This window comes from Glycine soja, chromosome 4, assembly GCF_004193775.1.
Source record: "Glycine soja cultivar W05 chromosome 4, ASM419377v2, whole genome shotgun sequence".
Lineage (NCBI taxonomy): Eukaryota > Viridiplantae > Streptophyta > Magnoliopsida > Fabales > Fabaceae > Glycine > Glycine soja.
In genome coordinates this window covers 39,856,446-39,878,615 of record NC_041005.1, presented here as the reverse complement: position 1 = coordinate 39,878,615, position 22,170 = coordinate 39,856,446, and the positions used below count along the sequence as shown (strand labels likewise).

The window sequence follows — 22,170 nt, the reverse complement described above, 5'->3', positions numbered from 1 at the left end:
TCAGTGACACATTTTTTTTTGTAGTTTAGTCATCAAAGAATTAAAAAAAATATCGTGGACCAGCTCCATGGACAACGACCTCAAATTAGGATAACAAAATCAAAAAAACTATGATTTGGACCCTTGAAACAATGCTTAAGTGCTCATGTTATGCATTTTTTTAGATTATGTGCAATACATTACTAGTATCCATGACACATTTTTTCCATAGTTTAAACGTCAAAGAATCCAAAAACAAATATATCGTGCACCATTTCCATGAAAAACAACCTCAAATTAGGAGAACAAAATAAAAAAAAAAACTATGATTTGGACCCTTGAAACAATACTTAAGTGCCCATTTATCAGTTCATCTAAATGCATAGTTAACACTAGCGAGTCACCCAACTATAAACAAATTCTATAAATACCACTACAGCTAAAGACATTCATAGAACTTTAAATATTTATCTCAACCCTTACCACAATGTGTCTCCCAACTGCATATGTTTGTGTTTACTACAACGGCCAAATCTGCAACACTAATGAGGGCACCACCTTCGTTAGTAACAATACAAAAATTTTCATGGTCAACAAGGTCATAACCTTTACACAATTTCTTGAACTTGTTCACTAAAAACTAAACATTGAACCACACTAACATATCCAACATCTCCACTTTCGATGCTCTATATTTGAGTCAGGACAATGTTATATGTACACATCTTTTATTCTGGGAGATAATGTTGATGTTCAAAAACTGTTCAACATTTTTTACAACCACCCACCACTATCATTTGTGGAGTTATTTACCATAATTTGTGATAACAATAATCCACCAAGCAACCAACATGACTCAACCTCCAATCTTGAAGACTTATCTGATGAATACGAGAGTTGTTGGGTCAAAACCATGGTAGTGATACTGACTCCTCTTCTGGGTCCGAAGGAAGTAACATGTCTTCATCCCACGAAACAATATTCAAATGAGATTGGTAATTTGGGGATGATTCATGTCTTAGTTGTTTCTACTTTGAGGTTTTCCTATGGTGTCTTATGTCGATGTTCAGTGATCACTTTACGTAATAAAATAAATTGTTTGTTTAAATTTATGTTAACAATTTCCAGTTTATCCACTTCTACTGCAACAGGTGGCATGGTAAGATAACATTCGAAATTAACAACACTTTGCAATTTACACACGACTCTTAAAAAAAATAAAGGCTTCACCAAAAAGTTATAATGGACGACTCAAATACTCTTTTTCAGTATGAAAGTTATAATGGACATCTGTTGCGGCAGGTGGCATGGTAGCATAACAGTCGAAATTGATAACACTCTGCAATTTACACACATCTCTTAAAAAAATAAATGTTTCACCAAAAAAATTGACATAAAATGGACAACTCAGAATGTCTTTTATAGTCTGAAAATTATAATGGAGTATACTGCATCAGGGACCATGGAAAAATCACAATCGAAATTGACAACGCTTTGCAATTTGCACACGTCTCTTAAAAAAATAAAATTTTCACCAACAAAACTGACATAAAATTGACAACTCAAAATCTCTTTTTTGGTATGAAAGTTATAATGGACGTCTGCTGCATCAGATAGCATGGAAAAATCACACTCAAAATTTACAACACTCTGCAATTTTCACACGTCTCTAAAATTAAATATTTTACCAACAAAATTGACATAAAATAGACAACTCAGAATCTCTTTTTTAGTCTCAGTTATAATGGACGTCTGCTGTAGCAGGTAGCATGGAAAAATCATAATTGAAATTGACAATACTCTGCAATTTGCACACATCTCTAAAAAATAAATGTTTCACCAAAAAAACTGACATAAAATGAACAACTCAGAATATGTCTTTTAGTTTGAAAATTATAATAAGCGTCTACTGAATTAGGTACCAGGGAAAAATCAACATTGGATTCCAGAGAAGCCTTTAACAGGAATACAATTCTAACCTTATGAGATTCCAATACACATCAACAGGGAAAAATATTCATACAACTATAAATAACATCAAACACCCTCAATACAACCACACAATTTCACACAACATACCTTCACAAATCAAATTCAATCTTAATATTATGACATTCTTGGGAGAAACTACCCGTCAGATTATTGCTAACTCGAGATTAGCATTCATTTTTTCAAATGGGTCAATCACTCACAACCAAAATAGTGTTTATTTTCAAAGTCTCACTCCAACATCAATGCGAGTTCCTAATGACTTTCTTTTGAGACACTCAAGAGTAGAATGCACAACACCCTTCAGCTTACCAATGATCAATTAGTGGATGAAATCTACTACCGGCAGTCATTCATAGATGCAGGTCAGCAATATTTTTTCAATATCTACAATTGAAAAAAGAGATATTGAAAAAAGATAATGATGTTTACACAATGTTAATATACAATAAGCAGTAATCGTGTGTTGGCCCTATAGAATTACTGTGTTCATCAATAAAACACTGGATGGTATACTTAACCTACTTCAATCCACTATTACTTCTACTCATGATGCAATGTTATATTACAATGGAAAGTGGAACATACCACGCCAAGACGGGTTTTTGGGTTACTCATTCACGGGAACAAATCCAATAGGATTTGACATTCCTTCGGGATGTAGCATGGACAAACTCAAGGATATAGTCAAGCAAGTTGCACCTCTAGGGATTTCCCTTATGGAATTCACGAATCACAGGTGATCAGACGATTGCTCTTTCGACAGCCAAACCATGCTAAATATTCAGAAAATTTAATCAAATGTGAAATAACAAAGTTGAAAAACAACAAAGACATGCTAAAGGTGTTTGTAGAATCCTGGAAACGATTATGTTCAATAGAAATTTTAGTCATTTTTAGCATACCAATAACCCAAATGGAAGAAGACATCTCTCCTGCACAACATCTTTTAGACTATCATTAGTTTCATCATATTTGTGTTACAATTGTATTTTTGGTATGTTTCGTTATTCTCGTCTATCATCTCAGTCACCACAATGTTTAATTTTATTTGTATTATATAATAAAAATGTATCAATTATCTATTCACTGTATTTTTTAATTTGTTTTAATACTACTAACTAATTTTTTCATTTTTAATTAATGTATGTAACAAAACAAAATTGTCAACGACACACAAATTTATCTAAAAAATACCTTTATCATAACTAAAAAATGTTATCATAATTTTCTCTAATTTTATTAATTTCCTTTATTTATATTTCTAAAAAATATTTTAAAAAGTTATTTTTAAATTAAAAAATAAATAAAAAAGCACGTTGAAGATTTGGATTGGAGGGATCCGAATTCTCAACATAAAAAACCAATTTTTTTCCAAAATCACAATGTAAATTCGGGTCTTTCAACCCAAATTTACACTCCAAATGGTAGACATATATATTTGTGTAAATAATAGGAGGAGTGATATATTTTAGTAAAAAAAAATGTTGTATATACGAGAAAAAAATCGAAAAATGGTTGCTTCACAAGACCCATCTCTCTATGCACGTGTTTCAGCAAGGGGTGTTATTTGATTGGACGCATACGGCCATGCTTATTCTCTCTGTGATGATTATGAAGAAGATCTAGGGTTGGATGAGGGAGAAGGGAGCAAGCAAGAGAAAGAGGCGGGGTGCTTTTGATTATAAGAACTTTGGACTTCTGAGAGAGTGAGATGTAATGTGAGATTGTGAGGTGAGAGAAATTTCAATAATCGATATAATAGTGGGAATTGAAGTTCGATCGGATGCGGGTTTCAATGAAATTTTTTTCTTTCATCCGCCCCCGCCCCATTTATCCGTTTTTAACTGTTTGTTTTACATTTTGAACCCGATACTCATTTATATTCGACCCAAAGGCTTGTTTTCACTTCGGATAGCACGGTTACGGTCGGATCTAAATTTCTTGCTCACCCATATAAACACCAACTAGGAGTGGATCCCATGCATTGCACGGATTCGTAAGTGACAAAAGACAAAAGAAAAAAGAGTCAAAGAGAGAAAATAAAAAAAAAATGCATAACTTTCCGGATATAGATAACCGTCTCCAATGCAATTTAGAATATGATTATGATCTTAAGATTATTTTGAATTCCCGGAGTCCAAAAGCAATACAAGATCCTAAAGCATTTCATTATTAATATATAAAAATAACACTTGAAAACATTTTCTTTTACTTTAGTTTTTACTATGTGTAGATTTAATCCTTCAATTAAATTCTTTAATTTTAAAATGAAATAAATTTAATCTCTATCACTTATCTTCTACTTAAAACCTTCAAATTCTCAATTCTACTGAAAATCTTCTCAAATTGAACCAATCAAAATATTTTAAACATTTTTTTCTACTTCAAATTCAAACTCACTAGTTAAAACATAAATTTTACCAAAATTAAAGAAAAACTCAATTTTTCCTCTTCAAATCCTAATTCATATTCTACATTTGAGAATATTATGAAATTTTCACTTTTTTACTTCTAAACATTTTTTACAAAACATTGTCCTCTAATTCCATCATAACCCACAAAATACTTGTATAAAACACGATCATTTGAGGATTTTATATATTAAAAAATTGACTTTTTTTTAATTGACTCAAATTTAAAATTCTAAATTACACATAATCCAAATAATTTAACTAAAGGTACCAAAAAGTACAATAAAATCTAAAAAATAAAACTAAAAACGAATGGGTCCTCAATTCATGGCCCACGAATATCAAGTAAATTGCAAAGAAACCAACATCACATGTACAGCTTCATCGATTCTTTCGAAGCACAATTCCCGCAAGAAAATCAATCATTGGCAATTTCAGGTAATCATTCAAGATGAGAAAAGATTCCCGCCCCTTAGTATCAGTAATGGTTTTGATTGATATATCCAATGACTAGATGTCCACAAGACAATTTTCTGTACGACGACATCAACTAAGCTTAATAATTTAACACCAATTTGTATCCAACACTACGGAAGACACAATAATTAGTAATACATGGAGATTTATGTAAACTACAAATTGGTGTATATAATATAGTCCACTATCAATCAATACTAGCTAAATGCCATAAGTAAACCAAGTCCACTATTTTAGAGGCCCTTACACTTGCTGATGGCATTGCTTCATAACATCCCCTGCCAAAGGGGTTTTGCAATGGGAAGGACTACACAGGAAAGCATACAGAAAATGATTTGATATTGAGACAAAATGATTAGTGAAGGAACCTATGCTTAATTAGACAAAACCAAGCCAAATGGTATGATTAAACCTTAATAGACTGCATATATAATTTTTGCTATATACAAATGGCTTGGAACCTGAAAATCAAAAGTAAAAGATAACTAGATTGAAAAGATCTACACATACATACATATATAGATTGCAAAGATCTACATCCTCCGGTGATTGGAGAGGCAATCTAGTACCATTCTTCTCCTACATTGCCAGTTGTATGGTTCTATGGCGATGAAACGCAATAATAGTTGAAAAAAAAGGACCAGAAACTGGAGGTTGTGGAGTCAATTGATCAAAAAAGATGGAAAAATGAATTAATTAATTATCAAAGTGAAAAACATTGTACCCTGTCAGGGAGATTCCTAGGCAATGGAACTGCAGTAACATATTTTAGGGGGAACGATTTTTGAGCATTAGTATTTGCACCAGAAGATGATGAGGCCTCTGCCCCATCATTTTGTCCCCTTCCATGGAACTTGGCAAATCGGTTGATGACAGAATATCTTTCCAAATCCTGACATTCCACTCTCAAGTCCAAAATTGAGGCTTTACTATTTAATCTGTATCACCAAGATGAAATGACAAAATAAGTACAACAAAATTGTAGCTGTCATGTAAAGATAAATTAAAGCATCGAAATGAAATATAATATAATGATAGTAGCAGTAGCAGACAACCAACTTATTAGAGGGGAAACATGGAGACCAATTTCTTCACATGTGCTACATATGAGCTGAGATATTGCAAATACTACCATTTCCAAGCCCTATAAAATTCTTAATAGGTAAATAGAAAAAGGGCAGAGGGGATTACAACTAAAGAAATTTAGAGCAATTTCATGCAGTAACAAGGAGCAGACATTAGATATGAAGAGAAATATACATGAAATTTTATATAGCTCAACCTACTGCAAAAACTGTAAGCCTAATTGTACCGGTGTCACAGAAAAATCACAATATTAATGAAAAAATACATTATAGTGAATAGTTTCCCAAGCCTCAGCCAAAATCCAAATACTCTATGAAAATTTGCATCTCTCCACAATCCAACTAATAATCAGTTAATCACAGTAGTCACTAATGTGGAAATCAGTGCAGAGCCCCCCAAAGATGCTACAGTGAGATGCCCTCTATTCTAAAATTTTACACACACTCTAGATTCATTATATTCTTTCTACATATTTTATATATATCTCTTATTATTACTATGTTATTTCTATTTAATTGTTACATTTTTCTATTCATATGCATTCTGTTTATGTATGTTATATATTTGTCTCTATTATATAATACATAATTATTATTAAAAAATTAATATATTCTTAAACATTGATTAGAGTACCCTTTAGTTTCATAATATAATATATAATTAATAATGACAAACTCTTTCTCCCATCAGTCGCCACCTCCTCACTCAACCATCTTTCAGAAAATAGAAATGTGTCCCCTGCTCTTGCAACCCCAAACTAGGGAAGAACATAATAATAAGAAGAAACCAGGACAAAAGTTGCAGAACATGGGGCTGAACAACATGGAAGCTAGAAATATGCAGAACAGGCTGTGCACCACCAGAGATGGCCAGAAAAGATGCAACAGAGAGACAGGTAAGAGCAAGAGAAAAAAGTGTTGAATGAAGGAGATAAGTGACACCATGTCAAAGCGAAAAACAAAGGGAGTTTTTTCCTATGAAATCCCAAAAATAAGCCCACAACATTTAATTTTTTGGAGCATATTCAGAAGTTCAGGCCCATCTGTAGGGGCAGAGCAATCACAGCTGCAATGACCCCTATTCCTCCCGCAAATGTAGCCACTACACTGGTGTGACAGAATCAAGCCTACTGTAGCAGCCAGGGGCCACTCCACTCCACTATGGCGCTATTGCACCGCTTAAGCAAACGATCGACTACCCTGTTAATAGTAAATCAGAAAGTGTTTGGGAACTCAAGGGTAACAAAGGAAACCTTACAAGACTAAGATTCCTGGACTAGTTAGAACTGAAAGGAACTTTTTCAGAAGCACAAGGGGAGACAAGATCACGATTACGAATGACTTTGAATGGGATTTTCTAAAGGAATAAATCAGCTGGAGACAGAAGTCAAGTGTTTATGAGTTAAGGAAGTAGATGATAAGTCAACTATTTCGGAGTAGCCACTGGGAAGAAATGACTTTATCAAAAAGATGGAGCTCAAGGAGAGGGAGCCCTTAAGAGATAAACAGACAAAGGAACTATAGTAGAAAAAATAATAGTTGTAAGCTTCTCTGAATACTTCATATACCAAGGAAAACTTCTATAGGCCTTCTACTGAAGGCTTGGTTGATTTCCAATGTTTCAGGCCAAGCTTGTTGATTGCAAGGACCATTCAAAAAGAGAACTAAAGCACCATTAGGAGTATATATAAGGAAAAAACGCCAAGACCCAACACAGCTAATTTCCAATACTGCCATTTCATAAAATAAGACATATCAAATATGATGTAGAGTTTTATTACAACAACAAAATTGGGGTTTGCATGAATATGATTTTAATCACTTTGGTGACAAAGGACAGATCCACTAAGGAAAAGGATTGCCAACCTATTACAGCCCCATAACAGATTCATTAGCTTGTACTCCCTCCACCCCTAATTATAAGACACTTTTCAGAAATTTATGTGTCCCTTTTTATAAGATCCTTTTCTAATTTCTAGATGCATTAATTATTTTTTTTCATACATACCCTTTCTTAATTATTCTCTCTCCAAACATTAATGAGAAACAATTAAGTGGATAAAGAGATAAGAAAAGGGTATTTTGGATTGATAGTGCAAATAATTGACATACTTAATGTGATTAACTAATTTAACTACATTTCGTAAGGGGCGTGAATTAATTGAAAGGGTCTTATAGTTAGGGACGGAGAGAGTTAAACTCGTCACAAAGTTCCTGTTAGATATAATTAGGGAATATTGACTATTTATGTAATTAGGTAAATTCTGATATCTTCCATTTAGATAGACTTACCATTTAGATAGATTAAATCCGGAAATTTATGGAATTGATTCTCTTCAAGGAGGAGGGGGAGCCCTGACACAGCGGTACAGTTGTGCCTAGGTGATTGGTTTGGCCATGGGTTCAAATCTGGAAACAGCCTTTTTGCATATGCAAGGGTAAGGCTGCATAAAATAACCTCCCCTATACCTTCACATAGCGAGGAGCCTCAGCACACTTGGGTATGTTAGTTTATTCTCTTCGCTTTGTATATAGATATGGTATTATTAACTATTATCATTGAATAAAACACTTCATTATTTAGTCTCAACTTGTTATTACGAGCAGGTTCAAGATCTCTTTTCTCATTTGCAGTTTCTCAATCAAAGGATGAGATTATCATCTTAGAGTAAGTATGACTTAGACATACTTAAAGAAATTGGTATGACGGATTGTAGACCCATCGATAGTTCCATGGACACAGTCACACAAATTAAAAATACCCAGCCAGGGCTCAAATTCAGAAGATATCAGAGATTGTTAGGAAAGCTCATCTACCTCACTATTACAAGACAAGATATTTCCTCCTGTAGTTGGGTGAGTCAATTCATGCAATCTCCTCATAATGACCATGGAGATGCAATGATCCGAATTCTGAGGTACATTGGAAAGGGCACTATCACCTAAGTAGTCAATCCCGGATAACGGCACATAGAGGCCAACCCCAAAACCGCTAAAGCAGGATAGCAGAAAGCGGAATGGCCACTATTTTGAATTTTTTTATTAGTTATTACTATTTTTCTTTAATTTATTATATTATATGTTATGCTTTTTTTATTTTTTTTATTATTTTTATTTAGTTTATTATATTACAGTTATGCTTTAAATAGTTTACTATTTTAGTATACTTTTATTAACTAGTTTATTATATTTTTATTCTTCTTCTTTAGTTTATTATTACAAATGTTTTTTTTAGTTCATCATTATTATTATTATTTAGTTTATTTTTGTAATTATTTAGTTTATTACATTTCTTTATGATTTTTTAGTATATTATATTTTTTATTATTATATTATATGCTATTCTTTAAATAAAAAGATTAAACTTGACTTAAATTGAAGCCCAACAAACCAAAAGGAAAAAAAGGGGGAACTTAAATGGAAAAGACAAAAGATTAATAGTGTTAGATTGGTAAAAGACGTAACATGGGAAAATTTGGAAAAGACAGAAGAATTAATTGGGGGGTGGGGGAATAAATGAAAAAGCTTAAAAAAAATTCAAAAAGCCCAAAAATGAATTGAAACGGCAAATGAATGGGGGAAATTTTTATTTTTCTCCCCAAGCACAGAATCACAGCTGCTTACGCATTCACCCTAGCACCATTTAGCCGCAAAACGCGATCACACCCACCACAATAGAAAACCCACGCCACACCAAGGTTTTGCGTCACACCTATTTAAAATCCACGAATGCACCCCACAAATTGCCGCTAACGCATAGTGATTAACTACATAAACCGGGACAAGGTCTTATCAATGAGGACAAAGGAAACAAACCTATTGATAAGCAGTCCACTTAAGCTTATTGTGTGTCATGACTCATGAACTCATTTGGATTAAACAACTTAAAGAATTGAAGTTCAAAGATACTCAACAAATGAAATTATGTAGTGATACTGAAGCGACTCTTCATATAGCTTCCAATCTAGTGTTCCATTTCCATGAACGAACTAAACATATATATAAATTGATGATCATTTTATTTGGGAGAAAGCTCTCTCTTAAGAAGCCACTATCAAATTTTAGCTCTAATCATTAACTAGTAATTTCACAATCTCTAAGAGGACCAAGAATTCAATATATTTGTTCCAAGCTTGGAACATTTGACTTATATGCTCTAGCTTGAGCGAGTGTTGGAATTAGTAGTTAAATGCCTTTCAGATACAGGTACACTATTCTTGTACCTAGAATATACCGTGCATGTACTAAGGAACTAGAATCATCATTAATCTCCTTATAAACACAAAACAGTGTATATAAATACTAGATCAGCTGAATAACTCATTCAAGCTATTAGAAAAGTCATTCTCGTAATCCCTAAAAATTCCTCATGTAATAACATTCAACCTTCCAACAAATGCATATGGAGGATTTCACATTCTCAATTCATTGATCTTCATTCAAGTGCTACTAAATCTCAAAACATATAAATTTGATGTCTTTGTTGCATCTATCATTGCTTAATCAGGGGGTTATGCAAATTCTGCAATCAAGCAACCACTTACCACACTCTTTAATCTTTATCATTAATCTCATCTATTTCAGTTCAGCATTCCAAAAAGAGCTATAATAGCAACATCAAAAGCATAACCCTCTTCCACATTATAAACACACTTTTTTATTCTATCCAAACATATAATACACAAATTTTAACCTAAATTTTCGAGGGAAGCCACTTATACAAGCAAAGTTTGTATCTCTATCTCATGAGTAGTTGAGTCAATTGAACATGTGAGACCCATTTAGAGAAGCAAAAAGAAAGTAACCAATCAAGACAAAAGCCCTATTTCAACAACTTAAATTTTCCAAATACCATGCAAAAGAAACAAAAAGACAAATCTGTGACAACCTTCAAGATTTCAATACCAAAGCACCTGTTCATATTTGCATGCATACAGAACATGAGCCCACGTATCCAATTTGTTGCTTGTATAGACCAGACACCCAATGAAGAAAATAAAAAAACATATATAAAGCACAAAACTATATGCTATGATAGTACCTCAATATATCATCTTCCAATTTCCTTGCTCTACCAACGAAGTCCGTAACTTTCAAAATGTAATGATCAATTTTGTCGGATGATTTACACTTCTCAGACAGCCTACAGAACATATCACTAAAATATGTAAATTGCTAAATGAAGCAGAAAGTTATGTAGAGAAGGGATCAGTTTACAATGGCACAAAACTTAACATTAGCACATTCATTCAAGGACTTTATATTAGAATAAGATTTTATTGGTCTAACTATTGAATTATAAGTATCCATTACATTAATTGTTTGTCTCAATTATTAAATTTATAAAAATTGAGCAATAGGAACATAAATATTTCTTCTTTTCATATTTTCAAAGGTATATATCGTATTAATTTTAATTTATATTAATGAAGTGCTAAATTTTGGATTAATGTATGATATACATATAAGATCTATATTCTAAGGAACTTCCAATCCAACAGAAAATTTTGGGATAAATTATGAAGTAAAAGGTTACTAGAGTGATTGACTTACACCAATGTAAACACAGATCCCTTATACATACATCATAGTTGTCAATCCTATATAGCAGCACGGGGTGGCTGACCCTGAAAGTGCTACAGCAGGTAGCGGGATGGATATTATTCTAACCAATAAGAATATATAAGGAAAAACCCAAGTCCCACATCGGCTAGTGATAAGGCCAAGATAAAGTATATAAAGTGGGGGGAAACCCGCACCCTTTGAGCTAGCTTTTGGGGTTGAGTTAGGCCCAAACCCAAATTTTAAGAGAATACAACAACAAAGCCTCGTCCCACTAAATGAGGTCGGATACAATTTGGCAAAGTTAAAAACCAAACCTTTATGAGATGCCTAGATTAGAAGAGAGAACAAGACAGTGAGATGAAAGATCTGTTATAGAGAGATTAAAAAAAACAGAACTACACAGGGACAGAACAGAGCAAGGCAGCAAAGGTCATGGTTGGCCAGAAACAGAGACAGGTTCACCAAAAAAATGACCACTGAGGTCTCAGGGATGATCGGAAACTATGGAGAACGGGAGGATGCAGAAGAGAGGTTGAGACTGTCCCAATTGGCCAGAAAATGCTTGTAATGTTGTTAGAGAAGGGTGTGTGTTCAATGGAAAGGAGAACAGTTGGTGCTACTTCATAAGAGTGTGTGCAAGTAACAGAAAGTAGAGTTTCAGTTGTGATTCAAAGGAGGGCACAAAATTCTGATTTGAACCCCCTAAACAGCCATATATGACACTGCTTCATGGTTAAAACAGGTTATTCATGACCCACTCCAACCAATAGTGACCACTCCAGCCATGATTTAGTCAACAGTCACTGTGTCGCAGCAGCGACTGCCGCTACTTCAAATTGTGATGCTATTCAATTTTCTGTAGCATGCTCCAGCCACTGCTCAGATAGCACCACTATTTAGTGCTATTGACAACTATGACATGCATATATAGAATATACAGAGGGGGGGTACTTACAGGTTCTTGTTGCCAGGAGGAAAAAGTGTATCACATCTGGACCATGAGATTGAACTGCATGCTTCTCCTAATGCTAATCTTGCAACTGAGTAGACCACACTCTCATGATGCAACTTCACATCTGCTACAAGAACTGCAGCTGGAGGAGGGCTAAGTAGTTGCTGCATAAGCTGTGTAGTCAAGACAAGTCTTCTTTTCGACTTCACCACTGCTGACAAATCTTCAACTACCTCCACACTGTCTTCAACCTATAATTGTAATTATACAGAGTAAAGTGAACTCACTAATTACAGAATTACAGATCACGTGTAGACCGATTTTATAATAAACAAACCTTCTCGATCAGTCTGTTTGCACTTCGAGCCCAGTCTAATTCTGCCACACTGCCACCACATAGTAAGAAATTTATGTTATAGGAGAACAAATATTGATAAACATAAAACAATATTAAAATAGTCATACTGAAACTATGGAAACACGGCATTTTTTCTTTAAAACAATTGAAACAACATAATATCAACTGGTAACATGGGATCTTTTCCTACACCAACAATAGCAACAACAAAAAATAAGCACATTAAATCACTAATTTTTCACAACCACCTGATATCTCGAAGCCTTTCAGAACCCTGTAACAGTTCTTTATGCCATGGTATGAGTTCAGATGTGGCACTTTTTCGCTTCTTCGGTCTCGTAACAAGTAAGCCAGGTTCAACAGCAGGTGTCAATAACTGAGGGTCTACATGCTTACTTGCAGCAGAGGCAGACATTGGACTTTCGCTAGCGTTACTTAGCTGAGCATCACTGACACTCTGAATTTGCTCTACTGAATTATGAAAGCACAAACTATCTGATTGGTTTGGTAAAATGAATGGCTGGTCCATAATCTTAGCAGCAGTCATCTTCTGTACATTATACATTGGCAACATCTTACCATTTTTAAAAGTTCCATACCGCTCAAACCATGATGGTGCCATCTGAGGATTTACTAGAGAATAATTACTTTTAACAGAAGTTGCTTTGTTACTATCATCAACATTAAGAGCAATTTTTTCACCATAACCAACCTTCTCTTGAGAAGATGCATTTGTGTCCTGTCTATCAAGTGGCTTTGTTGAAAAGCTTAGCATATTAGGATCTGATGATGGCATGGAATTATTACCTGACCCATCTTTGACCACATTATCATATCCATATGACAACTGCTGCCCATGGTTGGAATCTACCAGCTGTTTGTCCACCACCATATTATCAGAAACTTTCAATCTCTTGACATCCCGATTACTAGGATCAGTCTCCGTGTTTCTTGTGAATTGAACTTGATCCAACAAGGGGAAATTATGATTCAAAACAATGTTTGGTCTTAAAGATCGGCCAAAAGCCTCAATATCTCTTGGAGTAGCAGTTGGGCTAGGTTGAGATGCATCAAACATATGTTGTCCAACAGTTTCTTTCAGGTATGATGAACATGAAGCCTGTTCAGCAGCAACAACACTCTCAGGCAATGTCTTCTGCGCAGAAATTTCTTTAAGCGAGTTTCCCACAGAACTATTGGAGTAAGCAATACAAGGGTCAGTACCAGAATGGTCATTGCCATCTTTCTCCAAACCCTCATCACCTGGCTTCTGTGAGCTGGTGATCATTTCACAATCATTAATTTGTTGGGGCTGGGATAGAAACCTTGAAGCATTAGGATGTTGCTTGCTAGAAAAACTGGTCCATACATTGTGAGCAACTTTTGAAGGGGTGCCATGTGGAGATGCACTAAAAGTAACAGAAGGCTGAGTGCCAGCCTCTGCTGTCAAAATTTGGATGGCAGGATCTCTCAGACGATCTTCATCCATATCACTCAGCTGGGACATGTCCTGAGCAGAAGCCAATTCAGGTTGACTAGTTTGAGCTTTTTCACAGTATTCATCAGTCTGATTCATGGAAGCAGTGAAAGCTACATTAGCAGGTTGAGTATTTGCTACTTGTCCACCAAGATTTGCCAAATTCTGATTCTGAGAATGGATCCTGGAGAAAGGAAAACCAGATGTAAAAGACTGTGGAATGTTTCCCAGCACACCGTATTGTGACACCTTATCAAAAATTTGTCCTGCTGTGCTAGAAATATTACTCCTAAGCTCCCCATGAGATGGATCTCGAGATGGAAAAGTCTGATTAGTACCCAACCATGTATGGTCCTTATCCCTTGTCTCAGACACATGTGGTGTAGTATGATCTGTCTCTGATGACCCATGAGAACATACCACAGGAAACCTTTGAGTAGGAGGAGCCAATTGTAAACCAATGCCCTGAGACAAAAAACTTTGATTCTGTGGAGGATGTGCAACAGATCCATCAGAAGACTCGGTTTCAGGCACCCTGGAAGATAAATGGCAGTTAGAAAGGCTTGTGTTTGTTGCAATGCCATAACCCCCCTTGACTGGTCCAAGCTCAAGAATATTTTGACAACAGTTTTAACAAATTGAAGCAAACAGTTGACCTACGACCATCACATAAGTCATGCAAGCATATGTAGTGGTAAAAGGAAAGAAAGAGAAGATGTAAGGCAGGTATCAGCACCAATAGACCAGTAGTTTAGCAAATGCAAAAGTAAGGAGAATGCATTCCATGATTACCTTTCATGACAGAAAGCAGATTATATTATATCGACAATAATTAAGCAGGAAGTACCACTTGCAAAAGTAAAAAGAATGCATGTCATGGCTACCTTTCATGGCAGGAAGCAGATTATTTCAACAATAATTAAGCAGTAAGTACCACATGATGGCACTAAATTTATACGTTTAAAACTAAATCATGAAGAAATGTTTCAAATTCAACTACCTGGGTGAAGTAGTCTTCTGTGAGGCATAATTCCCAACACTTCTATCAAATGAGGTTACTTTTTTTGACATTTGACCAGGGTGTATGCTTTTCAAAGCATTGTTTTCTAAGCTTTTTGAGTCAGCCTGAAAATCAGGAGCATTGTTTGGTCACATTGTAAAGGATATAAACAACTTTAGATTCTTCAAGACATGAAATTTTAAACAAATAATAGGTACACTAGCATAAAAGTATATAACAAGGTAGCGAACAAATTACCTTATTCATTTCATTATAATTCCTGTCAGAATGACCATACTTTGACTGTCCAAGATAGCTTTGGTCCTGACCTTTAAATACTCCCAAGGGTTGATGGGGCATAGGCTGTGAATTTATGACATGTTTGTTTCCAATTCCATAAGGTTCCACTTCAACACCCAGATCCCCCATCGGGTGATACTGAAATTTACGAGATACAGGAGGTCTTCGATTTCCCTGACCAGATAACTTTGGATTATGAAAATCATTGCCATCAAAACTACTATTTTCTCTCATACCACCAGCTCTAGGATGGGAAGGATTACAGCCAAGACTATCTGCAGATTTCTCCTTTTTGTTAGAGTTCTCCAAATCATGCATCTCACCTTCTACATTTCCGTTCTTTGATGATTCCAAAACTAAGGGGTTCTTCTCCATATGATGCTTATACTTTCCTGGAACTTCATTTCTTCTATAGCTTCCTGCTGACTCTGCATCCCTAAATACATCAACATTAGGGAGCTGCTTGCTGCTTTGCTGGCTGAACCATGCAGTGCCGGAATTTGGCAATGCAGCAATACCATTCGTACCAGAATCTTCCCCACAAACCTGCATATTACCTGCAGACTTCACATGTTCCATTCCAACAGATGAATTAGTATCTGAATCAGGTTCCCACATAGCAGGAACCTGGCCCATCTCCTCACACATAACTTTCTCGTGATGGGGCTGCAATGAGTTTTCACTTTCATGGGTTTTCAAATTTGAACTCCTATCAAATGGCGATTTCATAATATCCCATCCATTAGATTTATTGAAAGGATCACCACTACTATTACCTGACAACATGCTCTGCTGGTTTTTTTCTATACCTGAGGAGTTAGCAGCATTTCCATATATTTGACCCCCTTCTGCAAGTTGTTTTTGCTGAGGACTGCAATCTAACCATTTGCCACTTTCTAAAAACTGTGGAATTGATCTCTGAGAATTGTTCTGTAACCTGTTATGCTGTTCACGCGAAGTATCAGGACCTGACTGATGAAACCCAGAAACACCGGAATAATTTTCAGAGGCATTTGGCCTACTACCATCATCGGGCCGAAGAAAAAGTCTTGAATTTATATTGGATGCTGATTGTAAGTTACTGTCAGTCCAAATAGATTGCTGTTTGCTGCTATCAATAGTTGAAGGCGGCTCATTTCCAGATGACTGTCCCATATTCCGGAAACTTAGACCACTCAACTCCTCTTGTTTGCCTATGTCACTACTAGAAGTTTCTGCTACAGCAGACTGCATAAGTGCACTCCAACTCCCACTCTGAATAGATGGAATCCCACTAAAACTATCTGTACCATCCAGCATATTGAAACCACCCATATTACTGCCAAATCCATCCCACAGGCTGTCATCTGAACCAAACAAAATTTTCTCTTCAGTCGGATCTAAGGTAGCAACATTCTGTGAAGGAGGAGCCTGCACTAGCATCTTGTCCTGCAACATCTCTAAAGATCCAGCTAGTTCTTGCCTCCCATGAAAATCTTGCATTGGTAGAATTCTTTGCTCAGGATTCATTTGCTGCAAGTTCTCCATATTCGGTCCATTATTTATACTGTGAGCAGTAGAACCAAACATATTTTTCCCTTGAACATCCTGCCTTGAAACTGAAGTCCCATCATTTGTGTTAACTTGGTCTGGACATGCAGCATATTGATGAGGAGAAAATGAATTATCACCAGCTGATATGTGCTGCAGAGCAGGTTTGTTCCCAAGAACAAGAGAATACTGGTGTGGGATAGAAACCTGAGGCACTGCAGGCTTATCTGCTTGAACATTATACAGGTTAGGTGTGCCTCTTGAACTAGAAATAGGAACCCCATAAAGAGACTGATCACCCTGATTAGGAACCAAACCCATCAGGTGCAATGTCTGTCCTTGTTCAGGGGAAAACATAAGTCCATTAGAGGACCCATGCAGAACTGGGGAGCCACCATGCTGGAGCCAATTAGCATTAGTTGGCATAACTTCAGGCTGCCATATAAGGTTAGATGCCTCGTTAATGGGAATGCCACTGATGAGAGATGCAGAATGGCTTGCAACTGCCTGTTTTGAAATGGAGGAAGTAGGAGCCATAGAATCATGTTGCTTCGCTTCTAATTGATGAAATTGTTGCTGCCTCTGAAGTTCTTGCATCTGGTTATGTACTGCTTGCTGCTTTAATACATGCATTTCATTTACGCCTGACTGCTGTCTAGGTAAAGGTTGAAGCATTCCACCATGCTGTCCACCTATTTGCTGCTGACCCCCAAAAAAATCAAAATTGACTGGAGATTCAGCAGCGTCATTCCTAGCCAAGTTTTTCTTGTAGAGTTCAAGACCACTCCCTTGTGACTCCAGCACTGGTATTCCTCTTGACAGACTATCCCAATCAGACTCTGTGTCCACTCCCAAAATGTCATGCTGCCTGGTCTGAAAAACCTGTTGTCCCTGTATATAGCCATTCACAGCTGATTGCTGGTTTGGCAGCAGATTTCTGCCAGACTCAGGCCTAAAACTAGACTGAGATAGGTTCAATCCATGTCGCAAATGTGGAGAGCTTGCATGTCCCTGCTCAGGATCTTTGTCCCAGGAAAGGTAGTATGATTAGTAATCAATAAAGACAACCTCAAAGCACATAACAAAGTTAAATTTCAACACCACATTTTACTTATTTAAAATCAATATAACTGTACAAAAATGGATAATGCACATTAAATATCATCAACAAATTTAAAACTAAAAAATGAAAGTTTGTAGATGTAGAACTTTACCTGATTGTTGTTGATTAAAATTCTTCAAATTGGAAATAAAAGGCACACCAGTCGATCTCTGGCTACCAGCCCACAAATTGTTGCTTAGTCCTGGCCAGTTCCCATCAACTGCCTGAGAATGATATTGTTCCTGGGACAAGTTCTCTTGACCAAAAAAATTATGGACCCTGTCTCCTACTTCGTTTCCAGGCATAGATAATCCAGCCCACAAATCTTCAGCAGACAACTATTTATATTAGGGTCTAGTTGATCAAAGGAAAAAGTTTAAAATTTTTGACAAACTACATAGCAGGAAGATCAAGAAAAGTTTCTCCGGGTATGTATGATGCTGTCCAAAAATGCACCTCTGAGCAACAACCATTTAACCTTGAAATTATTAAAACATCCTGCAAGTAAAATTCCAAATGGTGTAAATTAACTACAAAGATAATAGTAAAAAGATGTGACAATTTAATACAAACAGACATATCACATACTCACATAAATGCCATACTTGGGCACTATTAACCAGATGCATCATGTCATTTACACTACTACTTTGTTCTGAGATAACAAAATACAAGGGTTATGATATTGGACCAGAATCTCTTTAATGCAAAATAAAGAGTACAGAGAATTTTGCACAAGCCAGCAATATAAGATGGAAAATTAGCTTTGCCAAAATGAATCACACATCAATGTTTCTATTTTACACACCCTATTTGCAGCTTCTGTCCTATATTTGGAAATGGGTGTTCTTCTAGTGATGCAAAAATAATCTGTTATTTCATACTGACATCCTGCTACTATTTAACTATTCCACAAATAACTATCCTTAAGACAGTTGATAAATATATCACCTTTGTGGTACCAGCCTACTGGCCTACCAGGCAGCTATTCTGCAAATCGAAAATCAAAGCTTTAGTTCATTGCAAACTCATAACCAGTTAACACCCCTCAAGAAGTATTCAAAAACTTCAAATCATGAGTAGTGTTAAAATTCTCCCCTTTTGTAATGCATGTGCACACAAATTATCTGCACATATAAACGACATTTTACCAAACGCATCTATCATCTCCATTCATACCAACCTGATTTATGTGGTATCCTATTTTTAACAACTAAGCTCAAATTAAATAGATATAATTACACCACTCAAATTGTCAATACAAGAAAATGAAGGATGAAATAGAAATTTATATGTTCAGAACATGAATATGAAAATTCTCTCCGCTAGTCCAACCACACATCAATGGTCAAGATTAAAAGTTATTAATTGTTAACATGACTACTTTAAAAAATCACATGGCTTAAAGTTTTAATCTTAACCATTCATGGTTATATAGATTGAGTACTGTCCTGAAGACATCATTTTTCACTTATGTTAAATAAAAAGGCATACCAATTAGTTTTACATACACACACATATATATATGTATGTGTGGGTGTGAGTGTGCACATAAAACGGCTTCATATAATTCATTTTATCTAAGGGTACTAATGATGACAGGGTGCACGGAGGTTAAAAATCAGCATGACTTTACTTGACCACATTTCCTGACTTAGTTTTGAAGCCAAGGTAAACCAACAACCCAATACAAGTAGAATAATCACAATTTTAAATCAGTCCACACAATCATTTCATGCCATTCAAGTTCTGACCGAGCCATTCTCGGATAACTAGAAAACAGTTAACCAACCAATTAGACCAAATGACCGAAGTTGCACCAAAATATTGTATTCAAAGACCTTCTAACCCCATTTTCGATGCTTTACCAATATTGTAGGTGTCTGGAAGGAGGGAGGGAGAGAGAGAGAGAGAGGCAAGCAGGGATATCAAAAACTCCACCTCTAAATTAGTTGTTTCAAATTCTCCAATTTGAGCGGGGGGGAAAGTACCCAATAAATATCCTATAGAATTTTCAAAACTCCTATATAAATCAAGCATTAGAAAAAGCACTTCATCACACAAAATATTTCAAACTCTCTTCCCCCCTCATAATTCCCTATCCAAACAGAGTCTAATCCTGGATAGACTTCCAAGGGATACCAAAAAAAATCACGGCAACCAAACAAACAGTGAAGAATAGAAGAATCAAGCGCCAAAACTAAAATCTAATAATCAAACAGGAACAAGTCACACCAAAACCGAATTCAATTTTCCTTCTTTCATTTTCAGCTGTTCCCAAAACGGAACGACGCAAAACACACACACACACACTCAATCACAATTCCCTCCACGAGCTCCAGCACCAGCTGAGCTCAAACCAAACACGCATTCACGCGATAACACGCAAGATCGGAAGCATGCGCGCAATTCCGTTTAGCAAGCAGCATTCGTATCGATTTCGCCGCGCAAAACAGCTGAATGAGCTCCGGAGATTGCACACACGCGCGTAGATTCGCCTCATCTTTTTTTTCCTTTTCGTTTTCTAGAGAGAGAAACGGAGGGAGCTAGGGTTTGTAGAGATGGAAAGAGGGTGCGGAACTCACAGTGACATTGAGAAAGCTCCATTGAAGTGCGAAGCTGATCCTCGAAACGCGAGCGTTTAGGGTTTGCACTTTGCAGCAAGAGCAGCGAGCACGGAGGGAAGGGGCGCGTGCGTCCGACCGTGCGTTTCGTTGTTCGGACAGATAAAAAAGAGTGATCGAAATAGTGAGAGAGAAATTTTTCAACGAACAACAAGAGGGGGCAGGTTCGGAGAGAGAAGCTGGGTGCTTCGGATCCGAGGCTGGTTGGGCCGTTTCTCGCAATTCGGGAAGCGTTTCAAAGGGAAAGAGGGTGCGGAAGAGTTGTTGGGGGTAAAGTGGGTAAATGGAAATTCGGGTTGCTATCCAATTGGTTGGCGACAGGTGGCACCAGCATGGTGGGGCCCGCACTTGCCCTTCTTTTTAACCGATGTTATTCTTTGTTTTCTGACCTAACCGTTAGTAAATAAAATTATCTTTTCTTATGAGTCAACACAGGATGCATAATGGAGCAACTCTCTCTTTGCATGCTTCCGGTGGATCTTACTAAAAAAAACTTATATATTTATTAATAATTTATAATTATTTTATTTATAAATTAATTAAAGTTAAAAAATTAAAAAATAATTTAAATTATCATTACAAAAAAAATTGGTGCAATAAAAATAAAAAAATAATTAAATTATAATTTATTTAAAATGATAAAAATAGATAATCTCACACAGGTAACATGACATAGAAAATAATAATTAAAATAATAAAAGTTTATATTATTAAAAAAATAATTAATTTTATTGATTATCACATCCAAAATATTTTTAAATATGTTTCACAAGATTTGTTTGAAGTTGGCGATGCTAACTTGGATCATGAACTTCCTTTCTCCTTGGCAAGTATGTTTCTCAAGGGTTGAATGAGAACTAATATGTATGCTAGTTGTTGAAAGATCATTGATGGGATGTTCATAAGAGTAGTCAAAATTACCATTATAAGTGTGTCATTCATCTTTCACAATCTTGTTATGCAATATATGCATGCATATAATATATGTTTGATTGTGTTCATCTTCGAAGCACGCATAGTGCCACATACAATCGTGAACCTAGATTGCAGCACTCCAAATATGTGCTCCAGATCCTTTCTTGCTTCTTCTTGATGTTAAGCAAACAATTTTATTTTATCGCCTTGTAGCCTTGGAATAGTCTTCACAAGTGTCACCAATTATGATAAATATCATCTACTAGATGTATCCCATGTTATATTGGGTTCTATTCACTATAAATTATACTGTATAGGCTTCTCCCTTCATAATTTCATTGAACACAGGAGATTCCTTAGAGCATTTTGATGTCATTGTTTGAACCCAAAATCCCAAAATATG

At 35.8% G+C, this 22,170-nt stretch overlaps 1 protein-coding gene across 4 annotated transcripts; it reads right to left on the bottom strand.

Moving 5' to 3' along the window:
* Positions 1–5,257: 5,257 nt before the first annotated feature.
* LOC114409676 lies at positions 5,258–21,085 on the bottom strand. 4 transcript variants are annotated; one of them, XM_028373213.1, is made up of 10 exons: positions 20,814–21,085; positions 19,180–19,218; positions 18,341–18,726; positions 15,555–18,148; positions 15,297–15,421; positions 13,065–14,831; positions 12,799–12,847; positions 12,465–12,712; positions 10,986–11,087; positions 5,258–5,797 (listed from the first exon to the last, which is right to left on the bottom strand). In XM_028373213.1, exons 3-10 carry the CDS (start codon positions 18,531–18,533, stop codon positions 5,563–5,565), a joined length of 5,313 nt encoding a protein of 1,770 aa, XP_028229014.1. In that variant the 5' UTR covers positions 18,534–18,726; positions 19,180–19,218; positions 20,814–21,085; the 3' UTR covers positions 5,258–5,562. The 4 variants fall into 4 exon arrangements, with proteins under 4 accessions (XP_028229014.1, XP_028229013.1, XP_028229012.1 ...); XM_028373212.1 differs by lacking the exon at positions 19,180–19,218 and adding an exon at positions 18,821–18,883; XM_028373211.1 differs by lacking the exon at positions 19,180–19,218.
* Between the last annotated feature and the right edge of the window lie 1,085 nt (positions 21,086–22,170).

Bases quoted from the DNA above. Each gene is read 5' to 3' on its own strand.
- LOC114409676 (XM_028373213.1), bottom strand. From the start codon at position 18,533: ATGCCTGGAAACGAAGTAGGAGACAGGGTCCATAATTTTTTTGGTCAA. The intron at 18,149-18,340 runs GTAAAGTTCTAC...CCTGGGACAAAG, and splicing joins TTTTAATCAACAACAATCAG to ATCCTGAGCAGGGACATGCA. The intron at 11,088-12,464 runs GTAAGTACCCCC...TATGTTCTGTAG, and splicing joins CCTCCTGGCAACAAGAACCT to GCTGTCTGAGAAGTGTAAAT.